Source organism: Zerene cesonia, chromosome 3 (assembly GCF_012273895.1).
Source record: "Zerene cesonia ecotype Mississippi chromosome 3, Zerene_cesonia_1.1, whole genome shotgun sequence".
NCBI classification, from domain to species: Eukaryota; Metazoa; Arthropoda; class Insecta; order Lepidoptera; family Pieridae; genus Zerene; species Zerene cesonia.
The window spans coordinates 5,252,744-5,277,169 of NC_052104.1; the positions used below are offsets into that span (position 1 = coordinate 5,252,744).

Below are 24,426 nucleotides of genomic sequence, written 5' to 3' on the forward strand. Positions count from 1 at the left end.
TTTCTTTATTCCTTTTATCCTACACTATAATAAATGTAATAAGCTGCATATTTGTACCGACATTATATTTTTAAATATTCGTGGGCGGTGCTCGTCGCTAACCATCAGACGATCTATCAGCTACTTAGTTGCTTTATACTAAATATATAAAAATAAAATCATACAAATATATTTATTTAACGCTTACATCAGTCACTGTCCATACACAGCCGACATATCAAATTCCATTGAAATGAATTCATTAACATACACTTTCGAATTTTATAAAAAAAATATTAAGTTTATCCAACTATTGGATACTTATATTGGTTAGACAACAGTTAATGGCCAATTTAGAACTTCGTGTTCACTTATGTCAAACGTTTCATAAAAATGTCCATCTATATATATAAAAGAAAGTGGTGTTAGTTACACTATTTATAACTGAAGAACGGATTAACCAATTTGGCTGAAAATTTGTGCAGAGGTAGCTTGGACCCAGGAGACGGACATAGGATAGTTTTTATCCCGGAAATCCCACGGGAACGGGAACATGCGAGAAAAACCCCGGGTCTAAGTTTCCTGCGACTACGCGGGCATAGCCGCGGGCGGTTAGCTAGTTTAATATAAAATAAAACGTAACCAATACAAACGTCATTGAATTTATTACAGAAGCAAAAATATATATGCATGTTTTAAATCTTTTATTATTTGGTTTCAATATACTGATCCACTATCAATGTCCGACGGTATAAAGGCTTGATTAATGACATTTTCCTCTAGAAACTTTTTGCAATGAGTTATCAACTGCAACAATTTTATGAAATTTTCTGAATGGGATAATTTTGCAAACATAGTTACAAATGTTGCCATAAAGTTCAAGAATGTTACCTTCTTGTGATGTTTCTTTGCTGCCGAATTTATCCTTTTTAACTCTTGTTTTAAATGTGCGTTGTCTTGGAAATGTATTTTACTCACATTCCACTTCTCATCGTTAAAATTAACTGGTAAAATGTATGGAAGTCCTACGATAACATAAATAAGATACTGCGTACCTATAATTACTATCACTTAAAATTCGTTATAATTTAGCTAACCCAAATAGTAAGTAGTTGTACGTAATATTAAAATAAAGAAAATCCTGCAATTATAATATACTATTATTATAGGTATAATATAGTATCGGTTGAAGGTGCTAATTCTCCAGATTTAATCCTGATCAAAATACTGAAAGAATGTCCTCGGATTTCCCTCTGAATTTGTATTGCAAATTAGTCTACTTTTTATGCTAAATACTTATGTAAACTTTTATATTAAGGCATTTTTCGTTTAAATAAAATATTACACATCAAATACCAAATGAGAGAATCACCAAATCATCTATGCCATTTGCACCTGATAAATGTAGTATGTCGTATTTACCTTTTTCTGTACCTAAAGAGCCGTCACTAATGACGCCCATATTACAGCTGTGTGTTTTCATCCCGTTTTTAGGATCACGCGTTTTCCAAATATCTCTCAGGGTTTTAGCAAATTCCGCTGCCTTATAAATACTTCCGTAAGGATTTTTTTGTGCGATTGATGCTACCTTTAATTCAGTAATATAAAAATACAATTCAGGAATCCTACTTTTGGTTAATGCTTTTTGGCCAGTTATTTATAATAAAAGTTTTGTAATATGCGATTTAATATCAATTTTATGCATGAAACAATACACTATAATTCAATAAAAAAACCCAATTAATCACATTTCGCAGGTCGAAGCATTTTAACGTGTACTTATAAAAAAAAAGAATAATGACTTCGTATAATTTTTAGCATTACTTAAATAAAATCCAAACCCATTGAGTAGTACTATAAAAGGATTCGTTAATACCTTATCAATGAAATCCTTTTTCATCCAAGTAGCGTTGAATTGAGTGGGATCCAAATTCAAAGATTCTAAGAAGTCTTTACCAATCATTCCTGAATCGCATAGTGATGTCTCGCCTACTTCATCATGAATTAATAAAGGTTTTTCGACTTCGATGTGAAATACTTCATCATTTGCCGCCCATACAAGTATTTCATTGATAGTCTTACATTGAACCTTTTATTTAAATTGGGTTTATTCTATTACATACAAGATTTTTACAGCATCATATTAAATTAAAATGAAAAAATCTTACATTTAAATATTCTCCAAGTACTGATTTTCCTATTGCTGTTAACGAATTAAAGCAGAAAAATGCATCTGACGGCATATTCTTTGATAATGAATACAGGATATCTATAGCAATTAAACCATCTGCAACGAAAATTGGTTTTCGCTTTTGTATCTTATTTGGCGATTGCTTTAATTTTCCAGGCAAATAATTTCCTGTTTTTTCCTCTGATTCTGCTCGGTCTTTCTCATTCCAACTAAAATTATTTGCTAGTTTAGTCAGAAGATATAATGTATCAAAACATTCATCTGTTTCATTGTTTTCGAAATCAAACATGTTGGGGTTTGAAAAATTGGTTATGAAGCAGAAAACATCGCCATCTGAAATACTTAAAATATATAAATTAGCTGATTATAGCAATAAGTTAATTGAAACAATGCTTTCGACGAGATATCTAGTGAGTTTAGTAATACATACTATGTTATTATTGTGTACCAACCTAGGTAAATCAGAAGAAACTTTGACTGAATTCACACAAGGAAATGCACACGATTCTATTTCAGTTTTTAACATCTCCGCTTTATCAATTTCATTCGAGTATACGACAATAGAGAGATCAATCAATTGACATGGGCCAAACACAAATCCCGACATTATTTTAGCTATAATTAATTTAGATGTTGGGGATAAACCATTAAATATTAACACTCTTATCGGATCGAAAACGGGTGAACTTTGGAAATTCATACCTTTGAAAATAATATCATAAAGATAAAAAAAATAGCTATCGCACTGCCTATAACTTTAAATATTAATTTCGAGTTTTGACTTAGGATTTTGACAATTTTATTAAAGAGATTTTATTATAGGCATATTCTTTTAAGTGTTGATTATAATAAATATGTTAGATATACAGCAGTTTAAATTTGGCTGAAAAAAAAAACGATAATTTTGAATTATTTTTTGATCATGAATTTCAAAAACATTTTCTTCTGTTCAACTTATAAAATGTTTCACAAATTAAAAAGCATACATAATATGTACCAATTGGTACATATAAGATATAAATTAATATAAGCGACATAGCTAATTAGCTATGTCGCTTATATTATTTTCGCTAGATTATATTATGCACTATAATTGACCGCCTCCTTGGTACAATGGTAAACGCGTGAGCGTAGAACCGAGAGGTCCTGGGTTCGATTACCGGTGGGGACAATAAAAAAAAATGTCTCGGTCTGGTAGGACACAGAAGGCTGATCAGCTACTCGTCCATAAAGAAAATCGATCAGTGAAACAGATGTATATCATCGGTCCCATACCCCAGTAGAGGACACGGGACTTCACTTATGAACTATAATCATATACCGTCAACTGAAATAGAGCAATAAAAGTACCTACTTTAATCTTCTGGTGAAGATCTTTCGAAATCGAAAATTGAATGCTAATTATCTATGGATAAATAAATGTGCACCGTGCATAAGAACAACGCGACCAATTTACCTTTGAAATGGTGAAAAATTTAACTAAAGATGTTGAATTGGTATTGTTTAAAAGGTTTTTGCGTCAAGTCGTGCTCTATGTATTGCTATCCTTCTACAAATCTGGGAAAAATAATACCCGGAATATTATTCAGACAGCTTAAATATGGCAGAGGCACATAGGCAGTTTACTTGGTGGTACTGTATCTCCATTATTAACAACTCTAATTATTCAATAAACAACTATTGTATTTAAAATTTAAATTACGATAATGATTTAAAATTTACTAGATATACGTAATTTTGTAATCAGGTCTAACATATACGTTTCTTTTGGTTTTTAAACACAGCCTAAACAAAGAAGTTATCAATGTGTCAGATGATCAGATGTCAGTCGGCACTTGTCAGTTGTTAAATTTCACTTGTAAATGTCAGTGTCATTATGTCAATATCGGCCGCGTATTCCCATACAACGAAAACAAATTTGTTTGAACAGAATGCTGTGTAAAATAATGAAAGGATAAAAACGATGGCTTCTAATTCATCCAAAAATAATTCTGAGGATTCTCCAACAACGTCAGTGTCCTCATTTAAATCTCAAATACAGGAGAGATCTCCGTCAGTATCATCATCAAAGGACGAGAAATGGCCGGAAATGTTATTATCCAGACCGGAGAAATCTTATTTCTACACAACAAAAAGTAAGAAAAATTTTTACATAAAATCTTCATCATCCTTCCCATTATTACTAAAATATATAACAGTAACATTTGACAATGAACATGTAAAAAAACAACATCTGGTTTACATATAATTTATTCATTTATAATCATCTATTGCATGACCTTCAAAAGCATAGTAAATTTTAAAACAAGCCGCTCGTAGCCGATACCACCTTGGATAAAAACTAAATAAAATATTCCTCACACTTACATATAATGTGGCTTTCTATTGGTAAAATAATTTTTTTAAATTGATTCCGGAGATCCAAAAATTATCCCCTACAACACAATCTCACAAATTTTACCTCTAAATAATATATAGATTATTTATCTCTCCTTCATGTGGCAATGGTGTGGTTTTATGATATACTACTATTTACCACTGGTTAATAAAGGTATCATGTTAACTTTGTTATTGCATCTTCTCTGAACAAAACTAATAAACAAAAATATAATTTAATACAATGTATTGGATTAACACTGAAACTTGCCAACCACTACTAATTACCCAGGGATAATTATAAATGAACACTAGCCAACTATGCATAATATTTTATGGTGCAAATAATGTGCAATTATACAATTGCTATTCCTACTACATAGGCCATTGACCAGTTATAAAATTATCTGAACAATTCACCGCACATTGCAAGTTAATTGCCTATATATATTTTGCATATGCAAATATTCTTACCTGCATGCACTTCCTCAATTCATGTTCATATCTCTTTACATTCTACTTCCAGCTTACCTTTCTATTTCATTCAAAATTATTTATGACACTATCACTCTTCTTTTCATGATTTTGTCTTAAAGGTGTATCATAACATTGCCCAATGACCTTGAAGATTTGCTCACTGCACTTATATTTGTTATTTGGGTGCCATCTAGCGATATATCATAAAGTAGTAGATAATTACCTCTTTAAGGATATAATTGATACTGAAAATAAAAACATTGCACATTATTCAATGTACCTTAAAACATTTTGGGTACAAATATGACACTGTTTTTGTAAAAAAGGGAGTTTATGTTCAAAATGGGTCCAATTATTACGTTTTTAGGTTTTAGTTTTTTAGGTATAATTATAGCAAAGGAATCATAGCATATTAATAAACTTCATTCAATATGAGGTGTTTTTTTTAGGATTTGATTGGTGTTTATCAATTTTGTTTTTAAGTTTTATTTGATAGGTACTACAAACAATACAATTATTTATTCTATGTGTAGGACTAGTCATGATTCCATCCTCATTTTCACATAACCATAGTTTGAACAGTAATATAATACCTCTACTATCTAATAATACATACAGTTACTCAGTGAATATATTTAGACGGATCAATCCTGCGGGGGGGCGAGGATCGAGTCACTGGAGGAATTAGCCCGAACTACATACATACACAATTTTGTAAGCAGCTTAGGGGCTACCGCTTGCATGTTTTAATTTCATTTTCATCATTACTATTTTTTCAATTAATATGGAGTTGTACCAACCATGACATTGTCTGGACGTCTTCAGCTTTTGACGTCATTGAACTACTATATACTACTCTTTGGGCATTACTACTGATATGATAATTAATCAATAGTTTTTATAGTTCTGAAGTAATCCATCCTCAAAAGCTCCCTTATTTATCATATAAGTATGATAGGATTGTAGTGCTGATCGGAAAATCGGATCGGAAAATGATCATCAATTTGCTTAGAAATCATTGCCATAAATTTATTGTAATATGAGCTTTTACCCTCCAATTTTAAACCTACTCCACTATTTACCCCAGTTTTAACCCTCCTCAAAATCAATCTATGAACACTTTTTACTCTGTTACTTGTATGTCTTGTTTGATTTCATGCAACCAACATTTGTATTTCCCAAGAATTTGAATTTGCGAAATAATTGTGTTAAGTTGAGATTTATTTTATGCTTTTAATAGTCTAACAGAAATATTTTGTGTAATGAATAGTTGTTGTTATGTCAAATTTTTTTATTAACAATTTTTATGTAAAGAAAAGAAAATATGTCAGAAAATGTTTTTATTGTTAGTTTTTTACTGTACTTACTCGATTGAACACTGGGTCATCTGTAGGATATTTTCAACAACACGATGTATATTCATCCATTGCAAACAATCTTAAGTCACATTTCCCGCTTTTCCAGTAGATGGCATGACTTCGCATATAGTATTGATTTTCCCGAACCCTACGCGCTATGCGGGAAAATCAATACTAACAGTGAACTTACTGGAAATCCCATTTGTGTGACATTGTCCTAGCAAGAACTTCCTTGCCATCAAAATATCATAATTTATTTTGCAGTGAAATATAGACTTGGGCTTTATATCTAAAGTCAAGATATTTGACCTGTAAAAATACCGTAATATGTATACGGGACAGTGATCACAATTCAATCGAGTGTGCTTGTTTTTTCGCTTCATAGTTTATTTGCTGCGTTATTATGCGTTCTCTTGCTGCGGTTCGTGGGGTAGATCCCTTGCCGGAGTTGGGACTCCCATCGGGTATCGAAGGTGACGGTAACCCCGATGCCGAAATGGCCGGGGCGCAAGACACCATTTACCTATGCAACTTTCGCGTGTCAGTCGACGGCGAGTGGTTGTGTTTGAAGGAGCTGCACGATATGGAGATGCAGGATTCTTACATCCGCCCATCTGACAATGGTGCGCTATCTCCGGATGATCCTATGCATTCTTTAATGGGTAAATCTTATACTGCGGTTCGTACGTAGTGAATCATGCACTATTGACTTTTTTGCCCCATTTGACATTTTTTGTCACACATAGTTTCATTCAGTAGAGCATGAATTAGATAAGTTGTAATCATACAAAAACATGCAAGTCTTAAAGATATATAGATAATAGATCATCTGTTGTAATGGATATTTACATACAGAACTCGACGGATTCGGAGTAGTTTAATAGATGTTATTATACATATAAACCTTCCTCTTAAATCACTCTCATCCATTAAAAAAAACCCATCAAAATCTTTTGCGTAGATGTAAAGATATAAGTATTCATACATACATACATACATACATACATACATACATACATACATACATACATACATTGGGACAGACGCGGGAAGCGACTTTGCTTTATACTATGCTGTGATACTTTTTAACATATTATGTGACTATCTTACATTTTAATAATGACAGTATTTGTTTTAGCCCGAGATCCAGTTGTTATAGAACGCAGTAATCTCGTGAACATCTCGAAACTGATTGTGAAGGAGTTGATTGAGCAATCCCTGCGCTATGGCCGGATGCTCGACAGTGATCATTTGCCGCTACACCATTTCTTCATTGTTCTCGAACATGTCATGCGTCACGGCCTTAAACCGAAGAAGGTACACGAAAACCGTTTCAAAGATTACGTAGGATTCCGTTAACATACGTACTTCTATAAATAATACAGCCTTACAACTATTGTCTACTAATAGCATTTGAAACGACTTTGTTTGATGACGTAATTTCTTATTATTTCTTATATTCATAAACTTCTTATACGGCTTTTAACGCAATTACGTTTTCAGGGTCTCCTCGGACCAAAGAAGGAGCTGTGGGACATACTTCAAATGGTTGAAAAATATTCACCCGAGGCCGCTGACATAACGGCTAGTGTGAGGGATTTGCCGACTGTTAAGTTAGTATGATTTGAACGTAATATTAATCTGTTCTTTAATAGCGTTGATGAGGTATTGTAATAAATGAATATACATCAAATCTATTGAAAACTAGCTGACCCTTCGAACTTCGCAACTTCATATACCTTTTTTGAAACATTTATCCGTATTTTTCACCTTTTAACCCCAAATCAAAATTATCAAAATCGGGAAAGCCACTCTCAAGTTTCTCGAGAGTTACGAACAGCAATTGGATTTTTATGTTTATTATATTGATTTAACTGTATATTATTTTATGTTATTATTATATTGATTTAACTATTATTTGTATTCCCAGGACCGCTATGGGCCGCGCAAGAGCTTGGCTTAGGCTGGCGCTCATGCAAAAGAGACTTGCGGATTATCTTAGAATTTTATTGGAACACCGCGAGGAAACACTGGAGGAATATTTTGAACCTCATGCGCTGATGTTGAATGAAGAAGCTGTTATCATCACAGGCCTCCTAGTCGGACTTAACGTCGTTGACTGTAATTTGTGTGTGAAGGTAAGATTATATGGATTTTTCTTAGCTCTCTGCCTATGAATATTTTCGATAAGTAATGTGGACAATTGAAAGACTTTCACTCTATCCGCGGTAAAGGCGATGTTTTTAGAATCTTATTCCTTAATTTCCAAATAAAAACAGTTTTGTTATTTCTATCATATCGGTTTGCATATTATCAGATTAATGTAAATAAACAGATTAACAAATATTATTGCGGAATAATTTACACTTTCGTTTTTTATATCTTGTTAACATTTTGTTTATTTTAAATAGCTCTTATTGTACATGACATAACAAACAAATAATTTACACAAAAAAATTTCACCCAATGGTAAATAAAAACCACTCAATTACATCTTAAAAGCAGTATATGTAAATAACTTGGTTTACACATGTCTCTCCAATCATTATTTGTAACATAAATGAAATACCCATATATATTTACGCAGGAAGAGGACTTAGACAGCCAACAAGGTGTAATCGATTTCTCACTGTATCTGCGCGGCAGTAACTCGTCCAACGATTTGGCCAACAATGGCAACAACGGAAACAATGAGCCGAAACAACGCCACATCAACACAATGCTCGACCAGAAAAATTATATCGAAGAGCTGAATCGGCATCTCAAGTGAGTGAAAACTAATACGCAGTAGTAATCTACACTAATATTGTGAAGAAGAAACTTTTTGCATGTTTGTAACGGTTTCGCGCTAAAAATGCTGGTCCGATTTCAAAAATTATTTCACCATTGGAAATTTGGCGCTTCACTGAGTGACATAGGCTATATATGTACTACAGGCGAAACTTGGGCGAAAATCTGGTATATAATATAGTGCTGCTATGTTAATGTTGGAATTAACTAATCACTGAAATCAAGAAAAGTTGCTTTTGTGTTGGGCTACTTCGGACATATGTGTAAGGTGTTTTAAATTGAAAAAAAAATTAAGATAATGTGTGGGAAAAAAAAGAAACATTATTCAAATATTTGGCAAATCAAAAATTTAACCCATGAACTTGTTTGTTAGGGCTTTTATTTACTTACAGAGAAATGAGCTTTATATAAAGACCGAAATTACAATGCATTGTATAGAAGTCCCGGTCATAAATATAATATGAATAGTTAAAGTCACGCAATAAACAATGGCTCACGAATTTATTACAAAAGACAAGTTCACGATTACGTTTGAATTGCTAACTATGTGTCTTTCGTATTCGATGTTGAATCGTTAAATAACGTTTTATCGTACTACTAATTTTATGATAAGAAACCGGTTTGATTGGATGACATGGAAAAAGAAATGGAAGTATTTTTGGCCGAACATAGTCTTAAACTTAGTTTCATTCTCTATGGTAAATAGACTCAAGTAAAAGCTCTATAGGGTATGCCATTATGTAAGACATAAAATTCTCGAGACTCGTGTATAAGAATGTGCATCATATAATCACATACACGTAAAACTTCAAGGGAACATGAGAATTCTATGTCAGAAAGTATGAATTCAACATTTGAAATGCCAATACTACAATTTGACCAACGAAGTTACATCAATGGGGATATAACAATATTCACGTATGAGTTTGAGATTTTGAGATTTGCAATACTAATACTCGGACGGCCGATTTTTAATTCTTTATGAGATCGATATTTCTAACAGAGAATAATGTACCCATTGTTTAAGTGAAGCAAAAAGTTAGATCGCAACACGCGATTTGTTCATTAGCGTAAAATAGGCACACACACACACACACTGTATTACACTACCATATACTACAGTGCAATTTTGTTGTCGATTTATAGCGAAACTTACCTTATTTATCTAGTTTATTTTGTACTTATTAAAATTAGTTTATTAATTTGAATTGAAATAACGCATATTTATTGTATAGTAAACGGAAATTCTCACGGGAGTGAGATGTCTTACCATTGTTATAAATAGCCAATGTCACTCGCTAGCCTCCTAACTATATCCAGACATCAAAATCATATCATAAAATTTTTCAATTTCCTTTTTTCTCACGCCCAATCTCGAGCCCCCGGCTTTTTTATATAACAAATAAGTTTCTACTTTTTGTTAATATTAACGGACGGTTGCATTTTAAGTATTATTCCTATATTTAAAAAGCAATTTGTTTCAGTGCGACTGTAGCAAATTTACAGTCGAAAGTCGAAAGTCTGACGACAACCAACGCTCTTATGAAAGAAGATCTAGCTATCGCCAAGAATACTATGATCCAACTAGTTGAGGAGAACAATCAATTGAAGCACGCATTGGGTAATTATATTGTGAAATTATCAAATCTAACACATTGTAAATTGCAATGGATAATTTAGAATTGTAAGTTGTTATTGTTAAACTAATAATTTGAAACGATTTTTAATATTACAAGGGGAAATAAAAAAAAGCTTCAAATATTATATTTTATATATTATCATCTTTTGCCCGCGCGTTCGCGCGCGTTAAAATCCGGAGGAGTATAATGGTTGTTATTATACATGTAGACCTACCACTTGAATCGCTCTATCTATTAAAAAAACAGTATCAATACACACATAGAGGCAGACGCGGGAAGCGACTTGCTTTATACTATATACATAACATTATGAATTACATATTACAAATATTATCTTATATGATTTTATGAATGAGCCTTGATACGTAGCAAACTTCTTCCCTTTTAATCAAAGAATTTACATGTTTATCGGGTTAAATAAACATACAATAATCACGGTCTTTTTGGCCAAATTAACAAATTCTTAATAATTTGATTCTTGTGCCATAAAGGTAATATCTGTAGATGTAATTTGACGACTGCAATCTGGACGTCATACAGAAAAAAGTGACTTGATCTTCTAGGAAAGAACCTTCTAGGAAAGCGCACTCCATCTTAGGCCACGTATCAGCTTACCATCAAGCGAGTTAGTGTTCAAGCGCTGCTCTATTATAAATAAAACAAATAATACCCAATAAAACAAATCACACATATACATAATATTATAAATGTGAAAGTTTGTTTGTTTGGATGTTTCTCCGTCAATCACGCTGAAACTACTGAACGGAGTTTGGTGACGGAATTTGGTATACAGACAGGGTATGAGCTGATTTGGGTGATAGGATACTTTTACGCTTGGAATGAAACAGGAATCTTGATATCCGGGCGGTGCTGAGACGAGCGTCTAGTAAATAATATAACTGTAGAAGAGTTCAATTACTTATATGCATTCAATAAATACTAAAAACAATACCCCTAGGGGTCTTGTACTCGTAAAAGTAACACTAGCCAAAAATTTTTTTATCTGTCTGTCTGTGTTCCGACACTAACGCAAGAAACGCTGAACGTATTAAAACATACTAAGTCTACATAAAAAAGCAATATAATAATCGTCATTTAATAACGAGTATTAAGGACCACACGCACTTACATAACAATTTGGTAATTAATTATAGAATATGCGTCATCTTACGCTATAATAATAAATAATTAATGTCAGTAATATATGAACGTTTATTACATTATTTCATTTAATAATGTTTTTTGATACGTTATGATTAAAACGGTGTATAATTTCACATATCTAGTATAGTCAGTTAGAAAAATACATAGTTTTACAAACATCTTATTATAATTGTTATAATAAGCAAAACTTTTGATAATAGTAACAATCTTGTTTATTGCAAAAAAACACCAGTAATGCATTAGTTTTCATTATTGGGATAATCTGAACCTATAAAAATTAAAAAAAAAATCGCTCGAAATTCTTAAAATTAGTTATTTTTATAAATAAACAACACAATAAAGTCGAATTGATGACCTCCTCATTTTTTTTAATCAGTTGAAAGTAGGATTGTTCGACGTACATCGTACGCTCTGTATTAGTCCTTCATAAAGATTAAAGTGAAATTCGCAACGAACTCAATCCGCATCAGATAAGACACCTTGCAATACAATAATGACTCACTATACCTCTATTGTATCGCTTAGTATACATTAGTATGCCGGCGACGCATCACGCGTCTCCAAATTGTTTTAACGAACCGTTATGCGCTACCGCTTCCCGATGGGAAATACGGCGACAAAACCAAAAAATAGCTATTGGAGATCATGTAAGTTTTGCGACGCGTGCGAGAAGTTATTTTCGACGTTCCAGCAATAACTTGTGCTTTTTGTTTAGGTCAGGACATTACTAAAGATAGCAGGATCAAAGTGACGGAATTGCACTCGGAAGAGGAGGTGAGCGATATAGAAATGCATTTATCATTTGTTAAAAGCCATTTTAATGCTCATTGTTTATTTTATTCGACTTATACGCTCAAACATTTTGAAATCGGTATCAGTTTATTCATATAAAATAATCAGTAATAAATAATAGGAAATAATGAATTCCAAATATTCCAACAACATTCATTAACAGTAATTGTTATTAACAAAACATCTTAGCCTTCAAATTGTCATAAGTAGGCCAAATTTAAATACGAAACCACACGGGAGGCAATCGCTCTCCAATAAGAAAAAGAATCATCAAAATCGATTCACCCTGTCGATAGTTCTGAGGTTACAAAGCCAAAAAAAATACGGTCAAACTGAGAACCTCCGACTTTTTTTGAAGTCGTCAATCGACTGTTGAAACATGTTGAAATCCCATTACAATAAACATTATTCATCACATTGTTATCAATGAGCTCTCAGAAATTTTGATTTAAGATATAATTCAACGTTATTGCGTTAATCATGTATAAAGAGCATAAATAATTGTTTGTTGTTTGTGAAATTTTATTATTTAGTGCAACATTAGAGTTAGTAAGATACTATAATTAAACACTCATTTGTTATATTAGCAGTTAATTATCACCAGAAACTCGTTATATTAAATGCATGTCATTTTTAACGACCAAAGAAAAATACAATGATGTTGTTTTTAAGGAAAAACGCAGCGTAAAAAGTACTTCGTCGGATAAGTCTAAAAATGAGAAGGACACGGAGTTGTCCAAGTTCTTTGAAGAGGAAAGGAAAAAGAATGCGGAACTGCAAAAGGAACTTGACTTGCAAGTAAGTTTATATGTAAATTTTAGTGATTTTAGTGATAGCATATACAAGTAATAAGCTACCATTGTAATAGTTGAAATGTTTTCCTATATAAAAACTATTCGAATCTTAATTTAATTTGTTGAAAATTGGTAACTTAAGGCATGAATTTCAGTAGAAATTTGGATTCTCCTACTGATGTTGTATGCCACATAGTCTCGGCAACCGAGTATTCTTATTATTAAGAAGAAGACATGAAAAGCATATAATTTTAAAAGTAATCTAACTTAAAAGAATCCTTATCTACTATATAAAAATAAGTCGGGTTTTCCTTCCTGACGCTATAACTTCAGAACGCACGAAGCTATTTCCACGGTTTTGCATTCGTTGGAAAGGTCTCGGGCACCGTGAGGTTTATAGCAAAGAAAATTGGCGAAACGGAGTTCGCCGGGTTTGCTAGTGTTCTATAAAATAATAGAACTATAGGACCGTTATCTCTTTAATATTATCGAATTAAGTATGAGTTTAATAAAACATTATAATTCAACAATTCTTACACTGTTTTGTTTAGAAACACAACTCTTTACTTCGTTAAATAATTATCTTCCAGAAATATATAAAGATTTTCGATCAAATAAAGTCTAAAGTAATTATTTAAAACAAACATTAAACAATTTTCAGATATCGCTCAAAGCGGAAATGGAAGTAGCAATGAAACTGTTAGAAAAAGATATTCATGATAAACAAGACACTATCATTTCTTTGAGGAGACAATTAGACGACATAAAACTGATTAATTTGGAAATGTACAAAAAGCTGCAGGTAACACTCACAATTTGTTATTTCTATTTTGACATTAAAGAAGGATATATGGATTACTATAATTTATAAACTAGATGACAGAAAAATTAAAAAAATTTTCGTCATGAAAAATTTTAACTTGAAATATGTTCTCTATCTAATCACAGGATTTGGTATATATTTCAAGTACCTAAATATAGTATTACAGTAATGCTAGTTGAATAGAGATGAACATAAATACAAATTAATATCTTCAATTCGAAACCGATTTCAAATTCCTTCTTTAATGGCAAGCCCTATAAGTTTATAAAGCATGCTTAACTGTGTAGGATTTTGTACCCTTTGTACCTTGACCGTTAATGGCTTCGTAGAGACCTTGAACTAACCGTAACAAAATTATTTCAAAACCCACTTCGTTGCTTTTCTATGCTATTATCACTATTCAGTTCAAATTATTCGCTCTTCCACAATTAATCGACCTCGAAATGAGCGAATTGCGTCGGTCACGGTCATTGTATAACAATTATTGTAATGAGCCTTATTTATTATTATAATGACGTCATTTCAAGTTCATGCATGTCGCAACGACAGTTTTAAAAGATAGCAAAATCTGCCGTCATCATGGGCACATGCATCTTACTTACACTGCTACGATACAATACCGCCTCATGTCAAGCATTTCAAAATGCGCTCTATTTTTAGGGCATAAAATATACATTCCAATGTAATGATACCACCATGCGTATTTGAGACGTAGTAAAGTCGCCTCGAAGTTAAAGCCGAAAGTGTCAAGATATTGTCGAGGTTGACACAGCTCAATAATATAGTAATGTTGAAAATGCAGTTCCTTGTAAACACGAGTTGACATCTATACAATTTTAAAACCTAATTATATGACACTTTAATTAGACATTATAAAAGATACGAACATTAAAAATTCGCATGACAGCCCCTAAATAGTGTCCCGAGCTGCTAACATCATACAGCTCGGGTTCGTTCCTCCCGCGTTTCAACCTTTGGATCGATTGCCGCATAATTCACCGTCTTCGTCCGTCTAAGAGTCTTCGTTTAATGTATGGGATATTGAGACTTTGATTAAAAATCTAGTGTTCTAAAGCTACACTATACGAAATCAATTGTTTATCAATCAATCTAATTTAGAAAATATTTATATAGAACCAATTATGTATGATGTAATGAAATATAAGGAAAACTATATCTTTTGGATATTATTTACAAACTTATAAATTAACTATTATCTGCATTACGTTAATGCGTTTGTAAACAATCTCAATGAATCATGTCATCGTCCCACCAAGGCCGATCTTCGAGTGTGGGAGCTAATATTTTCCGCCCATGCATTCTCTTCGAGATAATCATTATAATCATACCTTCGACTTATCGAATAAATCACTGTGTCATCCTAAAAATATTTGATGCTATACAATCAATTCCATTGTCTTTCGTTCGTTCTAATGTTACTTAAATAATACTAAATATAGACAATTATAAGTGCGTTAAAGAAATAATAAACTTCCATCTAGAAGCACTTAGTAGTAAGCGTTCAACCTTAGAGTGATTAGATACCTTCTACGGAAATGCGCTCCATCTTAGACCACGTCCTCGCTTTCCAGCAGGCAAGATAGTGGTAAAACGCTTCCCTATTGTTCAAGAGAAAAATTAATATTTTCGTATGTATAAGATAATGTTTATACATAGAGAAAGTATCTTTCAGACTTTCTCTAGAAAAATTGGCATAAGAAAATTAATAATAATCATCATAACTAGTGTTAGTTTTTATTGCTTTGTTACCCCATCAATATGACCACATCACTCTTACAAAACGCCTCGCCCCCTTAGTGCATTCCGCAGCTTCTAGGATAATATATATTCTGTATAAAGCGCTTAAGTAGTTGAAGGTGTATATGTATTTTATGATATGTAAATATACTAATGCTATTGTATTCATCAATGCCGCGCTTTAAAACGGAAGGAATGCGAAGTGGAGCTCACGCAGAAGGGCGAAATGGTCTCCAGGCTTCAGGGAAAAGCTGAACAAATTGGCAAAATACTTCACAACCTCGAAAAATATAACCACTTCCTAGGACCCGATCACGATCTAGTTAAAGCTTTAAAATCTCCCACTAACGATACTTTCGGAGCTAAATTAGATTCATTAAGAGCACAAAGTAGCATCCAAAAGGGTACAAAGTCGAAAGATGAGGGTCCACCCAACAAAAAATTGAACCTTCAGGAAATACCACCGTTCCGCAAGGGTAATAGTACGGAGAAACCTATGAAAAGTGTTGAAGAGTAGACTATAATTTTAAAATCGCTGTAAATAATTTAATGAGAAAATAGCATTCGAGGTGGTGTTTCCTTCTAGATAAAATTAGCATATTATAAATAATTATCTATGTACTATCGCATATGCCATATTATAGAGGAAAATATGATGGTCACATATAATACATAGTCATATTCTTATTTATTCCATCTTATTAGCCTCGATTACATATACTATCAATTTAACCGCTTACTAACACTTAAGGGTCAATACTAACAAAGGATTTGAACTATTCTAACCGAGTTAAACTGTGGTGGCTTTGTTTTAGGAATGTGAAAGTTCCTTGAAACATAAAACAGACCTAATAGCCAAATTGGAAGCAAAGACTGAATCAATGGGCAGCACCATACATCAACTCGATGAAAAGTAGGTTTTATATATTTTATCTAAAAACAGTGCCTAGATTATTCAAGTTGTTGCGGTAACAGCTTGACATATCAAGTTTTATCGCACTATATGTGAGCGATGCACAGCTTGCTGACGTAACGTTATAAGTAAATTCATTTGATATTGGCAAACCCTTACAATAAACCTGTTTACTGATTTAAATGAATATTTTGATAGCAATATTATTAAAATTAACTTCGTTTATTCTAAGCAAGGCGCTAGTTGCTTTAGCTTCTTGTTGCTGTGGTTTACAATTCTAGTTATAACCTGTTACGTGATATTTTTTAGATTTTATTTGATAACCGAAAATGTCTTTGTATTCGTTATATTTCGTCATTGTTACTATTATTTAACTTTATTATTGATCTTATACTATGTCTTCAATACTTAATCTTGTATCGAATAAGAGGAGTAATACCAAATATTAAAGTATTTTGTATTCTTTACCAATGATATTGTAGTATTATTGAAATGTGATTAAAATCTTTGAAACTAAATAATATTTTCATTATATTCAAAAATTAAATTGATCTCATACAATGTTATTAGGAATATTTAATATCATAGTATGAAATAGAATAAATGCGCAACATACTTGTAAGCGTTGTTATTTAGCATTAAATATATCATTTTTTTCTTTTATAGTTTTGTAATTCAGAGCTCTAGTGATGTATGCCTTCTTTATAATAAAGGTTATTCCAACATTAATGATGTTTCATTTATGAATGAACCACAGACTGCTTGTTCCATTTTTTGGTTTATTGTGTAGGTTTGCCATTATCACATATTATTTTGCATGCTCTTTTCTTGAAAATTAATCCAATATAATAGAGATATATTTATGTTATTGTTGGTATTTGTTTAAAAAATATCTGGTTTAGTAACTAGATATTACCCTGCTCTGTAACATTGTATGTTTATTTGCGATACGTGGTTTTTGTTATATGCCTCATCCTTCTGTTGTTCCCCACCACAGAAAAAAATTATCATATTTAATTAAAACTTTTAAAGTTAAGAACAAATTAAGAAATAATTTTTACATCTATAGAATATACAAATAAATATTAATAAAACAATAAAATTAAGCCAGAGAATAAATTAAAAAAAAACAACGATATTGAAATAGGATCTAATCACTAGCGATTATATTGTTCGTTCGAAATACTTAACAGAGATAAACATCTAAAAAAACCTATGAAATTTGATGATGAAATTTATAAAATTTATACATTTTTCACAACAAAACAAGTATACTTTGTATAGGTATCGACTATCGGTACCCTTTTCACGTTCGCCATCGGTTTTAAACGATCTGTTACGATAAATAAATCAGTATGAAGCTAGACAACACAAAAACATTGGTAATCAAAGTTTTTCATAACAGCTTATGTTATGTGTTATGACAATTGAATAATCACTTTATACATAGTTACACACTAAAAAGTCTCTCAGTATTACTTCAAATTCGTTACAAAGTATATATGCTGCTATTGATACTTATAGGATTAAGAATACACTACTTTTGCATTATATTCTGTTGGTTTTCGTACGAATATTAGGTTACAAGAAGATAAGGCTGTGAGGAAGAGTCTGGAAGACAGTGCACGATCGTTAGGGCAAAAGGCAGCGACGGCAGAATCTCGGGCCGTTAAGGCTGAAAGCGATTTGAGGATCGAAAGGGAATGGAGAGTTTCTTTACAGGTTTGTTTCACATATTTAATGCTGTGATATCAAATATTTCAATATATGTATACATATAAGTTTCAGAAGTTTTTGTAATTGATAGACTAGATCTATTATTTTCTTCGCAACCTTACTATAAGTTCTGTCTACGCAAATTAATAAAAAAATATTAATCATATGATGTATGCTGGATGTGTGTTATTCATTTTATTATAAAAATTAGTCCTAAAAAACGTAATTATGCCACATTCCTAGATAATAGTTAGTCTAATTATTCCATGGCGAATTAGTTTTAATCAACAAGAGTACGATTTGAAACTGATAAAACAATTGACTTTGACGTTCAATTTTATTTGTCTTTATCACTATCATATTTAAGGATTCAATGGTACGCGATCGCGACAAAATATCAGCGTTAACACAAGAAGTTGAATCATTGAAATCAATTGGACAAGTAAGTAACAGCAATCCATAATGTTTTGTGTTAATTTACTGATAATATAGACTAATCTGAATACGATTTTACTTGTAGAAATATATAACACTACAAGAAGAACAGCACCAACTTAAAATCCAATATAGCGAAGCCCAGAAAACTCTAGAGGAAGTTGGGGCGACGTTAAGCGAGAATAAACTGCAATTAGCGGAATTGTTGGAAAAGGAAGCGAAAGCATCAGTGGAGGAGACGCCTAATTGGACGAGCGATAAAGATGCCACAGCTTGTGCGGCGTGTTCAAAGGAATTCACTATAGCGAGGCGGAAGGTAAGGTTCCTTATTTCTGTTCACTAACGGAAGTGTTTAACTGCTTTTCTATATATCTTCTACTTTATAAGCAGGAAAATTATAGAAATTTGAAAGATTTCTTTTCATGGATTAGAAAATCATACCAAAAAATAAAAAATATATTACTATGTTTTTAAACTTGTACTTACGAAAATGAAACCACATATGTCTGATATCCTAGTGATTCTGATATATTTTAATTAGTCAGTTTTTTTACAAGTCTCTGCTTGTCGCTCAGATTTTCGATATGTGTATTCAACCAAATTAAAGATAATATTTTATGTCACTGTACAATAAGGTTGTGTCTTTTTATTTTAGCATCACTGCCGAAGATGCGGCAATATATTTTGTGGGGCTTGTAGCGAAAAAACAGTAGCATTAGCTGGCAACACCAAACCAGTCAGAGTGTGTGATGCGTGTTTCACTGAAGTTCGACTCACGTAACTATATACTTGTAAATATAACTAAGACTGATTTATTATGACTGTAATCTTGTTATAAAAATGCCATTAGCTACTGTGCTGTAAAAATAATTAATTTGTGAAATATATTAAGGACGCTCAATGTTTGTAAAATCAACGAAGCAGTATCAAAACACCGGCAAGGTAATCATAGCGTATATTTATGTATATATGACCAAATATAACATAATTTCGTCATTTCGCTATTATTATGTTTTTAGTTTCTTATGTACAATGGAAAGTTTTATACTCAAAAAAAATATATAACGAATTATTCCTGAAACACTATTTGATATTATTATAGTATTGTTTAGTTTCGTAAATCCAATTATATTGCTAATATGTTTTTCATTTGAAATGCTTTATATAGATTTACAGAATAGTGTTCAAATAATTATATTCAATAAATTATAAAATAAGTTAATGCTATATAAACTTAATAGCAAAATTCTGAGTTGTAACTTAATTGAAAAAAAATCTTGCAGTGTGGTGCTTCAAGTAAAAATGTAGAACTATTAAATGTTAATTAATTATATGTAAATAAAATGTTATAATTAATTTAATTTCATGAAATACACAATTGAACCTTAATTTTGTAATTTTATTGCACAGATATAGACATATTTTCTATATACACATTCTATAAACTTTCGTTTTAATATTAAAGCCAGTTTTATATAAAGGGTCATAATAATAAAATGCTATTTACGCACTAGTCAAATATTCTAGTATTTGTTCCATAGCAGTAGGATTGTCTTCGGGAACCTAGAAAATGAAATAAAAATGGATATAGTTTCAAAAAACTAAAAAGAACACCTGTGTGTGTGTGTGTAAACAATGAATTCTAAGATATAAACCAAGTCACGTTGTTGCTTTTAATTCGGGCTTCACGCAATTTGGCAATTAATTTTTGATATTCCGCCATTATTCAAGAAAAATAGTGTTATATGTGACATTCTTGAGTAAAATCGTAGTTTCTACATTACCAATCCAATTACAAATTCAAGTAGCCCTTTTTACATGATTATATTAGCTTCATCTGTATGTGCACCTGTATGCCCTTTAGACTCTATTTTGACCCCCTTCAAACGGACAGATTTAATTCAAACTTTCTACACGTATAAGATCGGTGACAATATAATAATTTCATGAGTTAATCTTAGTAAAGATAAGAATAAGGATCGCCAGGTTTCAAATTGCTTTACGTATTAGGTTTAAGGAAGGTATATATATCATTGATTTCAACATCAAATGTTCCAGATCTCGATTATAAATCGACAGATTATCCGTCTAGTTATTCCAGAGATCAGTGTGTACAAACAAACAGACACAATTTTTTTGTACATTCTTTTGCTAGTTTCCAACCCTCTTCTATTATTATTTTTTTAATATCTTCTATATACACACACATTTTTTTATATTATAAATTGATAAAATGAGTTACCCAATGTCCGGAGCCGAATACGGCCCAGAAACTAAAATTGTCGTAGCTTTTATAAAATCCATTACGACGACCACGAATAGGTTTTCTTGTCGACTCCATAAATTTTTTTGCACCATACCATTTTAGGTTATGTACCCAATTTGTTGCGGCTAATAAAGGACAATAATCAGCATTAGTTTAGATTATCATTATAGATATCATGCATAAAGTTTTTTTGTTTTGATACTTTTTACCAAATGGCATATTTTAAATGAAATATAGAAATTGCTGATATTTTAAAGTAAACATTTACTTTTAATTGCTTTGAATCGCCAATTATTTCTTACATTATACTGTTCTCATAATGAGCAACATGGTAGCAGGTAGGTGAATGTCGCACCTTGATAGGTGAATGGGCTCTTGGCCAAGTTGTTTTTAAATACAGTTTTCTACTCTAATAATTAATTGAACTGTCTTATACATTTTAAACACTATAAGATTTGATTTTGATACTCGATTGACTTACCACTAAGAGGTGTAACTGCATCCAGATTTCCATTAAAAACCACAATTCTTAACTTAGTGCGGTTCAGCAAAGTTTCTACTAAAAATAAAAAGATATGTATAATTGCAACTATTTATCTTTTAACTTTAGACACTGCAATGTTCTAAATTGAAGATCCAATATCTGGTTAATGGGTCAGGTCATTTATGTAGGTATATTAAAAGTTTTTGTACGTATATAAATTTAACAATTATAAATCGTTACACTTTAAAAGTGTTGAAATTCCAGAAAGAACTATCCCATCGAGACAATAAGGTCGTTGCTAATGTTATTTGAAAAGGTTAATTACTTACAAAATTTGGTACCAGGCAAAACAAAGTCATTCTTTAAACCATAATACGCGGAATATGATATATAGTTCCAATTAATAGATTGATTTACAGCCAACGTTGGTTTGACGTATAAGTTTACTTTAAGAGACAAGTCGTTTAATGCCCAATAGTTACTGAACTTATTGATATTTTCTAAATTAACGTCTGTACTCGTGTCATTTATAAAGGTCTGGAACATCAAGTTATCATATTCCGCTGCTTTAGCGTGTTGTCTGATGCTTATAAGATAGCTTATGTTTTTTGCTATGTCCATAGCTTTGTTGTAAGTTTTTATGTCTATCAAACCCTGAAAAATAAGCAAAAAAGATATAAGAGATAAGATAAAATACGACTGGAGATTACATTATTTGTAACATTTAATTACATTTTTTAAATAAAGTTTTTTTTAGTGGCTTAGGCATATACGTATACTGCAAATATTTAAAAATAAATTATTTTCCTCTCATTAATTCTATACGTACCATGTCATATAAATATCGGGGTTGCTGTATAGAACTTTCCTTAGTATCGATCCAACCACTACCGATCCCAATGCCTTTCAAGTTCATTTTTAAATGTTTATTTTTAATGGCCTGAAATCGATATATTTTCATTTACACCATATATTAGTACCTAAACAAGTCTGTATGTAAATAGTACCTACGTACCAAATGTAAATAAAACCCCAACCTCGCACTTAACTTTCCCCCATAGCTTTGGCCAATAATGTAAGTAGGTGTTTTACGAAATTCCTTGTGAATCTTTAAAAATGCTTTTATTGCACGTAACAGGTCTCTTGCTGAAATTGATGAATGGATTTTTTTTTTTATATTTTTTAATATGTTACGTATCTACGACGTTATAAGTAAAAGAAAATCTAATAAGTTATTTTATAATAGTACCTTTTGATTTTTTTACATACCTAGATGGTTGAAGGTATATTAATAGACATGGTAGTAATCAATAAATAAAAAAATTGATAGTACTTAAACAAAAAACAGTAGCATTTGTCTTCGGAACGCAAGATTAATTAGATAAAATATTATAGACAAGCGAATACTCTACAAAGTGTCAAATACTAAAAATTATAAGATTAAATTTAGAAGAGCTAATTCAAATGTTGAAAAATCAAAACTTAAGTTACTATTTACCAACAAGTGTAAGTACATAACTTTATCGTTAATCTTTAAATAATCCAACATACCTGCATCTCGGTCAGATTTCACATAGAGAGACTTGTTCAAGGCGTAACTGAATCCTGTTCCTACTGGATGATCTACCAATAACACGTTTCTTCCTCTTATCTTAAATCATTACAATGTAATTAAACAAATTATTAATCTAGTACAGTTTCAAAGTCGCTAATCTATTTAATATATTCTTATTCGTATTATAGACTTATTTACCCAAGTGTGATTTCTAGGTTTCATGTCCATTGTTAAAGGACCAATTTCACAAAAGTTTCCGATACCAGTAGCTGTATTTCCTGGGCCACCCTGGATCCAAATTATTAGGGGTTTTTGTTCAGCGCCATTCGTTGTTCCATCGGCATAATAAAACCAGTAGAAAAGAAAAGCGCCTGGTCGCACTTCGACATACCTGTGCACGCTTTTCCAAGGTTTGTCACGAAGGGCTTCTAGGTATGGGTTTTGTTCTAAAATAAAATTAATCGTGTCTAATAAATAACTCGCGTAGATAGACGTGACATTAAAATATAGAATAACAGGAAGTACCTATTGCGCAGGTGTAAATAAACAGAAATAAGACTTACCGTCACATGAAGCTAAAACCAAAGTGCGTACGATTACTATAAAAATTAAACTTTTCATTATTAGAACATAGAAACTGTATAGAGCTAATAATGCTAAACAAGCATGCACTCGACAGCTTTAGCTCGAAGCGTTTGACCACATTTAGGAATTATTGTGTGTGGTGATATCATAGTACTTTAAATTAATGAATTAATATGTTTAATCAACAAAATAACGGATTGTACTTATCCTCGTTTAGTTGTTTGTTTGTCACGTGTTTCCTATTAAATGTAGGATATCCGACACGTCAGAATGTTATATATAAGTAATAAGTACACTAAATACTTTCAATATATTACGACTGTATTTCGT

The 24,426-nt window shown here is 31.7% G+C and overlaps 3 protein-coding genes across 5 annotated transcripts; 1 reads left to right on the top strand and 2 right to left on the bottom strand.

Moving 5' to 3' along the window:
• Positions 1-696: 696 nt before the first annotated feature.
• On the bottom strand, positions 697-2,870 carry LOC119839248. Its single transcript, XM_038365473.1, has 6 exons — positions 2,623-2,870; positions 2,148-2,511; positions 1,856-2,068; positions 1,402-1,567; positions 871-1,004; positions 697-786 (listed from the first exon to the last, which is right to left on the bottom strand). The coding sequence occupies exons 1-6, from the start codon at positions 2,868-2,870 to the stop codon at positions 697-699; spliced, it is 1,215 nt and encodes a 404-aa protein (XP_038221401.1).
• A 1,160-nt stretch (positions 2,871-4,030) lies between these two features.
• Positions 4,031-20,254, top strand: LOC119836496 (RUN and FYVE domain-containing protein 2). Of its 3 annotated transcripts, none has more exons than XM_038361866.1 (14): positions 4,031-4,305; positions 7,520-7,698; positions 7,885-7,994; positions 8,312-8,519; positions 8,969-9,147; positions 10,656-10,792; positions 12,691-12,749; positions 13,440-13,565; positions 14,223-14,363; positions 16,958-17,055; positions 18,636-18,777; positions 19,139-19,213; positions 19,292-19,522; positions 19,862-20,254. In XM_038361866.1, the coding sequence occupies exons 1-14, from the start codon at positions 4,134-4,136 to the stop codon at positions 19,985-19,987; spliced, it is 1,983 nt and encodes a 660-aa protein (XP_038217794.1). In that variant the 5' UTR covers positions 4,031-4,133; the 3' UTR covers positions 19,988-20,254. The 3 variants fall into 3 exon arrangements, with proteins under 3 accessions (XP_038217794.1, XP_038217803.1, XP_038217786.1); XM_038361858.1 differs by lacking the exon at positions 4,031-4,305 and adding an exon at positions 6,573-7,043; XM_038361875.1 differs by lacking the exons at positions 4,031-4,305; positions 16,958-17,055; positions 18,636-18,777; ... (1 more) ...; positions 19,292-19,522; positions 19,862-20,254 and adding exons at positions 6,571-7,043; positions 16,336-16,934.
• Positions 20,255-20,473: 219 nt separating this feature from the next.
• On the bottom strand, positions 20,474-24,368 carry LOC119836515 (retinoid-inducible serine carboxypeptidase-like). The gene is made up of 9 exons (XM_038361889.1): positions 24,075-24,368; positions 23,710-23,957; positions 23,508-23,607; positions 22,972-23,102; positions 22,786-22,896; positions 22,286-22,610; positions 21,954-22,031; positions 21,449-21,597; positions 20,474-20,769 (listed from the first exon to the last, which is right to left on the bottom strand). Exons 1-9 carry the CDS (start codon positions 24,130-24,132, stop codon positions 20,710-20,712), a joined length of 1,260 nt encoding a protein of 419 aa, XP_038217817.1. The 5' UTR covers positions 24,133-24,368; the 3' UTR covers positions 20,474-20,709.
• Between the last annotated feature and the right edge of the window lie 58 nt (positions 24,369-24,426).

What these genes read in the sequence shown, in the direction of transcription:
- LOC119836496 (XM_038361858.1), top strand. Translation starts at nt 6,785, where the DNA reads ATGCGTTCTCTTGCTGCGGTTCGTGGGGTAGATCCCTTGCCGGAGTTG. An exon ending in ACTGTAATTTGTGTGTGAAG is followed by an intron (nt 8,520 to 8,968) that starts GTAAGATTATAT and finishes ATATTTACGCAG; the next exon opens with GAAGAGGACTTAGACAGCCA. An exon ending in AAAAGGAACTTGACTTGCAA is followed by an intron (nt 13,566 to 14,222) that starts GTAAGTTTATAT and finishes AACAATTTTCAG; the next exon opens with ATATCGCTCAAAGCGGAAAT.
- LOC119839248 (XM_038365473.1), bottom strand. Translation starts at nt 2,870, where the DNA reads ATGAATTTCCAAAGTTCACCCGTTTTCGATCCGATAAGAGTGTTAATA. An exon ending in CTCTTTAGGTACAGAAAAAG is followed by an intron (nt 1,005 to 1,401) that starts GTAAATACGACA and finishes ATGTTATCGTAG; the next exon opens with GACTTCCATACATTTTACCA. An exon ending in CAAAGAAACATCACAAGAAG is followed by an intron (nt 787 to 870) that starts GTAACATTCTTG and finishes AAATTGTTGCAG; the next exon opens with TTGATAACTCATTGCAAAAA.
- LOC119836515 (XM_038361889.1), bottom strand. Translation starts at nt 24,132, where the DNA reads ATGAAAAGTTTAATTTTTATAGTAATCGTACGCACTTTGGTTTTAGCT. An exon ending in GGTTTTAGCTTCATGTGACG is followed by an intron (nt 23,958 to 24,074) that starts GTAAGTCTTATT and finishes ATTTTATTTTAG; the next exon opens with AACAAAACCCATACCTAGAA. An exon ending in TGGGGTTTTATTTACATTTG is followed by an intron (nt 22,897 to 22,971) that starts GTACGTAGGTAC and finishes TATCGATTTCAG; the next exon opens with GCCATTAAAAATAAACATTT.